General features: G+C 39.4%; 1 protein-coding gene across 2 annotated transcripts; it reads right to left on the bottom strand.

Moving 5' to 3' along the window:
* Positions 1 to 4,299: 4,299 nt before the first annotated feature.
* LOC147453774 (putative pentatricopeptide repeat-containing protein At3g47840) lies at positions 4,300 to 8,581 on the bottom strand. Of its 2 annotated transcripts, XM_086515869.1 has the most exons (2): positions 5,974 to 8,581; positions 4,300 to 5,874 (listed from the first exon to the last, which is right to left on the bottom strand). In XM_086515869.1, the coding sequence occupies exons 1-2, from the start codon at positions 8,288 to 8,290 to the stop codon at positions 5,378 to 5,380; spliced, it is 2,814 nt and encodes a 937-aa protein (XP_086371995.1). In that variant the 5' UTR covers positions 8,291 to 8,581; the 3' UTR covers positions 4,300 to 5,377. The 2 variants fall into 2 exon arrangements, with proteins under 2 accessions (XP_086371995.1, XP_086371993.1); XM_086515867.1 differs by having other exon boundaries at positions 4,300 to 8,581.
* Between the last annotated feature and the right edge of the window lie 404 nt (positions 8,582 to 8,985).

Below are 8,985 nucleotides of genomic sequence, written 5' to 3'. Positions count from 1 at the left end.
TGTAGGACACTAGTTATCTCTTTGCATGAGATAAAGGCTCTTGAGGTCCTACCTTTCATGGACTATTCTCTTCTTCAATTCCTTCGGTCAATACCATGGCCAATTCCTTTTCTAGATCCTCTTCTTTATTTCCTTGTAGTAAGACATTGCTGTCTTGGAGTTTTGCATTTTGCTAAGCCGTTACTTGTGATAGATGTAATGTTTCTATCCATCATATATAGTATGGTTAGCTTCTATTCATGCTACAAATGCGTCAAGAAAAAACTCAAAATTTTTACAACAAGGACTAGATTCTTATCTTGATATTGGTTCTCATAATGGCTTAAGGTAATCTTCATCATTCTTTTGGCCTTTCTTAAACTTGTATTGTAGGCATTCATTCCTCTTTTCATCTTTGTTGTAATTTCTATCATAATCTTCTTCTTTGTATTACTTTTCGATTGAGCTATTGTGATAATCTTCAAAAGAACCAATGGCCCACTTTCTTCACCATTAGTAGAATCTATCACTAACTATATTTATGGTGGTTTTACCTTACTAGTGAAATGGTTTCAATAGCAACCAATGATAACATGAGAAAATTCACATTCATTGCACAACTCTTCATATGTTAAATTTTTTTTTGGAAAGAGGACGCTCATCCTTTTAATCATTGGTTACTCCTCATGTATAGCTACCTTTTCTCTCTCTGTAGTCTTGGAATTTATCATCTAATAATTCAAAATTTTATGATCAATTTGATACATAAAATCATGGCCTTCTAGCCTTTTAGGAAGATTTCTAGGAACAAAGATAAAATCTTTGTGAGCTGTCATTATGTTAACCTGTGAGGTTAACAGTGGCCATTCAAGATGCATAAATTTAGTGTATTAGATTCATTTGTTGGTTGCTTGACCTTAAAAAGGAATGGACAATATCAATAGCAATTTATGATTTTTTTTGGGAAAACAAAAATCCTTTGGACATCTTCAAATCCAGGCTTAATATAAAAAAGTTGCATTTTTCACAATTTTAGCCTCCTCTTATCATTTTTCATGCCTAGAAAGTAGACCCTCATTTGTGGGGCGGAATAATGCCTTTGGGAATTAGCTTAGGCTAATCCCAACCTCTATCCTCCTTATTGCCTTGTTTTCATGCTCTTAAACCACTCCAGATGCATCAATATAGTGTATTAGAGTCATTTCTTGGTCGCTTTGACCTTAAAAAGGAATGGAAAATATCAAGAGAAATTTATGTGCATCATATGTGTTGAAAGATGTACACTATGTGCCAGGTTTGACACAGAGCTTGATCTTTGTGAGTCAGTTATGAGACAGTGGATGCCAGGTAGTGTTGGACAAGCATAGTTTTATATTGCATCGTGGACAACTAGTCATTTCCTTTTGGAAAAGAGGGCATCTTCAAATCCAGGGTTCATAAAAAAGTTGCATTTTTCACAATTTTAGCCTCCGCTTATCCTTTTTTCATGCTTAGAAAGTAGACCCGCATTTGTGGGGCAGAATAATTCCTTTGGGAATTAGCTTAGGCAAATCTCAACTCTATCCCCATCATTGCCTTGTTCTCGTGTTCTTAAACCACTCCGGATGCATAAATGTAGTGTATTAGAGTCATTTCTTGGTTTTTTTGACCTTAAAAAGGAATGGAAATTATTAAGAAAAATTTATGGTTGCTTTTGGAAAAGAGAAATCCTTTGGACATCTTCAAATCTAGGGTTCATCAAAAAGTTGCATTTTTCACAATATTAGCCTCTTCTTATCTTTTTTTCATGCCTAGAAAGTAGACCCTCATTTGTGGGGCAAAATAATGCCTTTGGGAATTATCTCATGCTAATCTCAACATCTATCCTCATTATTGCCTTGTTCTCGTGCTCTTAAACCACACCGGATGCATAAATCTAGTGTATGAGAGTCATTTCTTGGTTGCTTTGACCTTAAAAAGGAATGGAAAATATCAAGAGAAATTTATGGTTGCTTTTGGAAGAGAAAAATCCTTTGGACATCTTGAAATCCACGCTTAATATAAAAAATTTGCATTTTTTACAATTTTAGCCTCCTTCTACCCTTTTTTCATGCCTAGAAAGTAGACCCTCATTTGTGGGGCTGAATAATGCCTTTGGGAATTACCTTAGGCAAGTCTCAACCTCTATCCTCATCATTGCCTTGTTCTCGTGCTCTTAAACCACTCCAGATGCATAAATCTAGTGTATTAGAGTCATTTCTTGGTCGCTTTGGCCTTAAAAAGGAATGGAAAATATTAAGAAAATTTATGGTTGCTTTTAAAAAAGAAAAATCCTTTGGACATCTTCATATCCAGGCTTAATATAAAAAAGTTGCATTTTTCACAATTTTAGCCTCCTATCCTTTTTTCATACCTAGAAAGTAGACCCTCATTTGTGAGTTGGAATAATGGCTTTGGGAATTATCTTAGGCTAATCCCAACCTCTATCCTCATCATTGCCTTGTTCTCGTGCTCTTAAACCACCTGGATGCATAAATCTAGTGTATTAGGGTAATTTCTTGGTCGCTTTGACCTTAAAAAGGAATGGAAAATATCAAGAGAAATTTATGGTTGCTTCAGAAAAAGAAAAATCCTTTGGACATCTTCAAATCCAAGTACCCCATTTGCTACAATTGGACAAATAAATGACTAAATAAACTCATATACGAAACACAATGTAGACATTAAGGAGCGTAATGACGTAACAAGCTATGGAACCAAATGGTGACCCCATTCTGCACTTTGAGCATGTAGCTACATTAATTAATTGTCATTCAAGTCGTTAAACACACCACAAATAGAGTAAGAATAAGAGTTCCCAAAAAATATTTCATTTTCCAAAGAGAATTTCACAAGTTTTTTTTAATGAAATATATATTTTTTGAAATATTATAACTACATTAGCACAAAATATTTTTAGTAATATTATTACTACGTTAGAACAAAATTCACGATTTTTGGAAAGTGCAAATTTTTATTTTTTGGGTGACACCCAAGGTGCATTGTAATTGTTTACAAGTTTTTGGATGCTAAGAATCCTTTGGCACTATAAAGGATGACAACCACGATATGCATTTTTTTCTCAACATGTTTGAAGGCTTCTATGTAGATGGTGAGCATCATACAAATTCATCACCATGCAAGCCATATCTTGCATATCTTGAATGTTCTTCACTACATCTTTGATGACGTTCTTGCCCGAGACACTCCGACAAAAGGTTTTAATGCCTGATCAAGTGCATCGACTATGACATGTCCATAGCTGCTATTATAAGCTATGCATCGGTCTTAAATGTAATTGCATTATGCCTATTCCTAAGTGAACTACCTGAGCCATGTTTATGAGTTGGAAGTCAAGGTGCATATTGGGACTTCCACAATCAATGGACCATTCTTAGCATTTCTTCCATGTTATGCATCATTAGAACAACATAATTGTCACAATTGGAGAATTCTATCAAATGAAGTTTCTTAGCTAGCTCATAGCTAACATGAACCGGATGTTAGGGATGGTGCCATGCATTCAAACAAGCTTATGGTGACCAAAAGTGCAACTAACTTGAATAATTGAAATCCTAGAAAAGGAATTGAAGTGCAAGGCTTGTACCATGGTCAACATTCTACTTGAGTTTGCAGCAACTTTTCTTCTTGTGAGAGTGCGACATAACCTAAAATCTACTTTTCCTTTTTTTCATTTCTCAAGCTTCGCACTATTTAAAGGTTCTTTGACCTCCTTGGCTTCTTGACTGGCTCTGCAGAAGGTGGATATTTTCTCAAGTTACTGTGGAATTTCGAATTTGTTTTCTTCTTGGCATGTTAAAACATGCCTTAGAGAACAAGGAAAAAGTTGTAGAAATTTTAAATCAAACTTTATAGTTTGTAAATGAGCCCCTTCATTGAAGAGTTTTAGAAAGACTTATTTTAGTTTGTAAATGGTTCCTTCCATGTACTTCCTTTTCAACTTTTTGTTTGAAAATGCAAACATGATTCTTCATCTTATTCTATTTAGATTAGAACCTGAGCAATTTTCATGGATTCTTTCAAGGCTATAGGATATGGAGATTGTATTTGAAACTTGTATCTTTGACATTAGAAAGGCTGGAATGGTGGTAGAAAACTGGATAAGTGTAGCTCTAAGATCCCCTCTACAATTCTTTGATGCTAAAAAGGTTGAAAGGGTTTAAACACCAACTATAATACAAGCCAAGAAGAATCTAAAAAATGCCATTCTTTCACTTATAAGTAATCTCAAAAATGCGCCCTAGATTGGAATCTTGAATCTCAAAAACCCAAAACACCATAAGACCAACATCTAGGTTAGTGTTTGTTGTTTGCTCACATTGCTTAGGCTTCAATCAAAAGGAAACAAATTAAAAAATGTGGGAGATTAATACAAGGTTCATAAGAGAAGTGTTGCATCTGTTTCCGACCATCTCTTACGAATAATCTCACCATGGATATGTTCACCCATGTCAGCTTCTCACATAAAGCACAAGCTTTGAAGATGCAAGCAAAGGTGATCGTATCTAGAGAGAGGCCCCTCATTTGCATCCTCTAAACATTGCTCATACCCTTGCTGGGCATACTCTGCATAATGCACAACTGGTCACAAGAGCCCCACATCCTGAATACGACACTTGTCGAGCACCTTTTGTGCTTCAATGACTGCCACATTTGGCAACATCTTTTCCAAAAAAACTGACATTGCGTTGTGAGTCAAATCCTCAAATTTCAAGGAAATTGGACCCACACTAGTAATTGAAATTGCATGGAGCTTCACCCAAACATCTCTCAATGACATGTATATATTTACCATGTCAGCTTCTTACATAATTCCAGATGCAAGCAGAAAAGATTGCATTTGGAGAGAGGCCCTTTCTTCCAAGCAATCAGCCAAGAGCTTCTTTACCCATGTACTCCCCAAAGAAGTGTGCTCCAAGAGACAACGTCTGGGACAGGTAGTTCATCAACAAATTGTTCATTGACGGTATGGGGGTGAAAGAGGCTTACCCTTCCCTCTTCCTCCCTCTCAGTGGTGCCCTTGTACTAAAAAATGCACGGTCCAGTAGGCTCTTCCTATTGACACAGATGGGTGCACATGCAGGGATCGGTGCCATATTCTAGCCCAACATTGCTTCAAAACTGCACCACAACGCTTCCCATGCAGAAGCAGGAGGATGTATTCTCACTTTGATAAACAATGAGAGCACAACCCTGTCATGCATACATGAACGATCCAAGAAGAGGAAAAAAGCCTAGGAAAAATCTTAGTCCATCCATCCCCTACATGACCTTTTAGGGCCTTTTTCCAGTCTCAAGGTCTTGTCCCACATGACCTTGTCCTGACAAAAATCGGTCCATCTGATTATTGCAAGCTGGTTTAATATGATGCAATGAGGCTACTGTAACTGGCAGGCATACCAGCTTCTGCATATATGTTGGACATCACAATATAAGCTGCTGCATTACCTTCATCGAGCCTGGCCACCCATTCAAAAGACTGCCTACCAAGATCAACATCGCCCCAATTCCTCGATGCACCTAGCAATGTGCTCCATGTCACAAGGTCAGGCCCAAAAGGTAAGTTTTCCAACACTGCAACGGCTTCCTCAAGTTTACCAGCACGGCTTAGGAGATCCATCAGGCAGTTATAATGCTCCAATGCAGGGAGTACTAAATACTCTCCTATCATAGCTTCAAAACAGTGCTGACCTACCCCAACAAGGCCCCCATGGCTGCAAACAGAAAGAATAGCAAGAAACATGACTTCATTTGGCTTAATACCTGTTTTTCTTGCTTTGTCAAAAAGATGAAGCACATGCTCCGTGTCTCCTTGCCGTGCATATCCAGTCAATAGTGCACTCCATGTTAGAATATCTGCGACAGGTATTAGGTTAAACAAATAATGTGCATCAACCATACAGCCGCACTTGCAGTACATTTCAATCAGAGAATTGAAAATAAGTGACTCTGTACCTTCAAATTCAACAGCTCCATCTGGATTTGGAAATCTACATTCACTTTTCCCATAAACTTCTGCATGGAAATCTATTAATCCCTCTTTGGTAACCCTACTGTGTACCTCTTCCCCTTTGTAAAGGGCTGATAGGTTGCCACAAACTTTCAAGGTGCAGGCATATGTGATAATGTTTGGCAGAATTCCATCTAGAATCATCCTTTCGAAAGATTCCAACGCTTCAAAGCTGAGCCCATGCTCAGCGTACCCTGTGATCAGTGCAGTCCACACAATGACATTTCGGGCAGGCAACCCGTCTAAAAGGTCCTGTGCTTCCCTGAGCAACCCACAGTTAGCATACATATCCACCACGGCACTAACAATAAATGGGTGTCCCTCCAAACCCTTCAATATTATTTCTTCATGATGTTCTTGACAGTGCGCAATAAACTTCAAACTACAGCATGCTTTCAAGCTATAGACATATGTGGTGGTATCCAGGGAAAAATGCTCGATACGCATTTCGTCAACGAGTCTCAAGACGTCTTCACTAAGCCCAAGCTCACTGAAACCTGCAATGATCGAGTTCCATGAGACTATGCTCTTTGAGGGAAGCAGATCAAACACGTAATGCGCCTCTTTGAGTTGGCCACACTTGGTGTACATATCAACAATGCTGTTGCCTACAATACCATCTGATTCAAGTCCTGTAAAAACAATAGATGCATGTACTTGCCGGCCCATAGACACCTCCTTCGCACTGCCACACGCTTTCAGAGTGCAAATAAAGGTGGTGACATCTGGAAACATGCCCTCAAGCTGCATTTGATTATAGAGAAGTAGTGAATCACTGCTAAATCCATATTCTGTGTAACCAGCTATTAGTGTGTTCCATGACACCACGTTTTGGAATGGCATGAAATTAAAAACTCCCTGCCCATCTGCAAAAAATCCAGTTTTCAGATATGTATCCAATAACACGTTGCCAACATAGAGGTTCCTCTCGTGCCCCATTGCCAAAATCATGGCATGCAGCTCTCTACCCATACTTGCTGTCTCCAAGCTTCCACAAGCCTTTAACCCACAGACAAATGCTGCAGCATCAGGAGCCAACCCCTCTACGCACATCTTTTCAAAGCAATCCAGGGCCTTTTCATTTGCACCATAGTCGACAAAGCCTGAGATTAGCGACGTCCATGAAACAATGCTTTTATTGGGAAGCTTGTTAAAAACCTCACATGTTTCTAGAATTGCTCCAGACTTGGCATACAAAGCCATCAAACTGTTCCCAGCAGAAGGAACATTATCAAACCCTGCTTTGACAATCTCACAGTGCAGTTCTTGACCTCTATCTAAATCTTGGGTGATAACGCATGCTTTCAATCCACAAACAAATGTCACCACATTTGGAGGAATTCCATGGAGTTGCATCTTATCAATACAACCCAGAGCTTCCTTACCAGAATTGTTTTCTACATACCCTGTAATAAGAGCATTCCAGGGCACAACGCTAGATGCCTGCAGCTTAAAAACAACTGCTTGTGCTTCTGTGGGTAAGACACACTTTGAGTACAAATTGACTAAAGTTGTTTCCACGGACAAGTCCATGTCGAATCCCAATATGATTACTTTACTATGTAGATCTCTTCCTTTCAAAACGGCTCTGAGGCTACTGCAAGCTTTTAAGCCTGCAATGAGAGTGATCTCATTTGGTGACACATTGCGCAATTGCATGTGGTCTATACATTCCAATGACTTTTCCACAAGTCCATGTTCTAGATACCCAGTAATGAGGATATTCCAAGAGACAACAATTTGTGTTCGTAGCAAGTCAAACAATATCTGTGCTTCCACAAGAGAACCGCTTACTATATACATACTCAACAAAGCATTTCCGATATAGGAATCTCCATCCAGACCCATTTTTACAATTTTCATGTGAACACAAAAACCTGGATCCAAGGCTTTGAGGTGTCCGCAAGCTTTAGCTACAGCAACAAAAGTGTAAGTGCTGGGCTGCACCACAGTCTTCTCCATGATGTGAAAAAGAGCAAGCGCATGCTTGTACTCTCTACAATCAACATGAACTTGTATCAGAGAAGTCCAAGAATACTCATCCACATCAACCAATGTGTTAAAGAGGGAGTGAGCATCATGCATGCATCCAGAAACGGCATAGGCTTGAACTAGACTATTTCCAAGCACTGCTTGAGCTTCATATCCGTATAATGCAATTTGCAAATGGGTCTCCATCGAACGTGCTAGATCTCTTTGTTTCCTGCACTTGAGGAGCAAAGAAACAAAGTGCTCTACTGAAATAGTGCATTTTCTTTCCATACATCGCAGAACAGCTTTCCTCCAAGCTCAACATGATAGGAGATTAATGAAGGAATTGCTTGCTGAAAACAGACACAAAGGCCCCCTGGTTTGCTCGGTTGCGAGCACTGTTTTGAGGAGAAAAAATGGGTTTACGAAATCACCCACTGCGACACGCACACACGTATCGAAGCACAAATTTCTGCTCCCTTCCGCTTGAGCGAGAGGGACATTGTAAACTGCCACACTTTGTCTTGCGGGAGTCCCAATTTCGAGACGAGCGCGCTCGCTCGCTCGCTCGAGAGAGAGAGAGCACTTGCAAATTTTGAACTTTATAGTTGGCCTTCACTATTAAACCAGCTCCACGATTTGGGTGCTCTATTTAGCAGAGATACGTCCCAAACTAGAGTGCTTCGTTAGCCGCATTTGTATTGAATTGAGCGAGTTTAGCCCAGGCGGTTACGAAATGCGATTTGCCAGTGATTAAAAAAGCTTGTGACATAGGTGATTGCATCTGAAGAGAGGCCTTCCCTTCGCATCTACTGAAAACAGCCTATAGCTCCTTTTTGTGCTTTCTCAAGCACATCACATTTGGCATACATATCGGCCAAGACAATGCCAAGCACGACATCTTTTTTCAACAGCCTCCGACTAACAATATAATCCCGCAATCAGTGCATTCCAAGAGGCGACATGCCAGACATGAAGCTCCTCAA

This window comes from Adiantum capillus-veneris, chromosome 7, assembly GCF_014529385.1.
Source record: "Adiantum capillus-veneris isolate H3 chromosome 7, ASM1452938v2, whole genome shotgun sequence".
NCBI classification, from domain to species: Eukaryota; Viridiplantae; Streptophyta; class Polypodiopsida; order Polypodiales; family Pteridaceae; genus Adiantum; species Adiantum capillus-veneris.
Note: the sequence above shows the minus strand (reverse complement) of the source record. Positions and strands in the feature narration are given on the sequence as shown.

Coding starts and splice junctions, on each gene's coding strand:
- LOC147453774 (XM_086515867.1), bottom strand. CDS start 8,290: ATGGAAAGAAAATGCACTATTTCAGTAGAGCACTTTGTTTCTTTGCTC.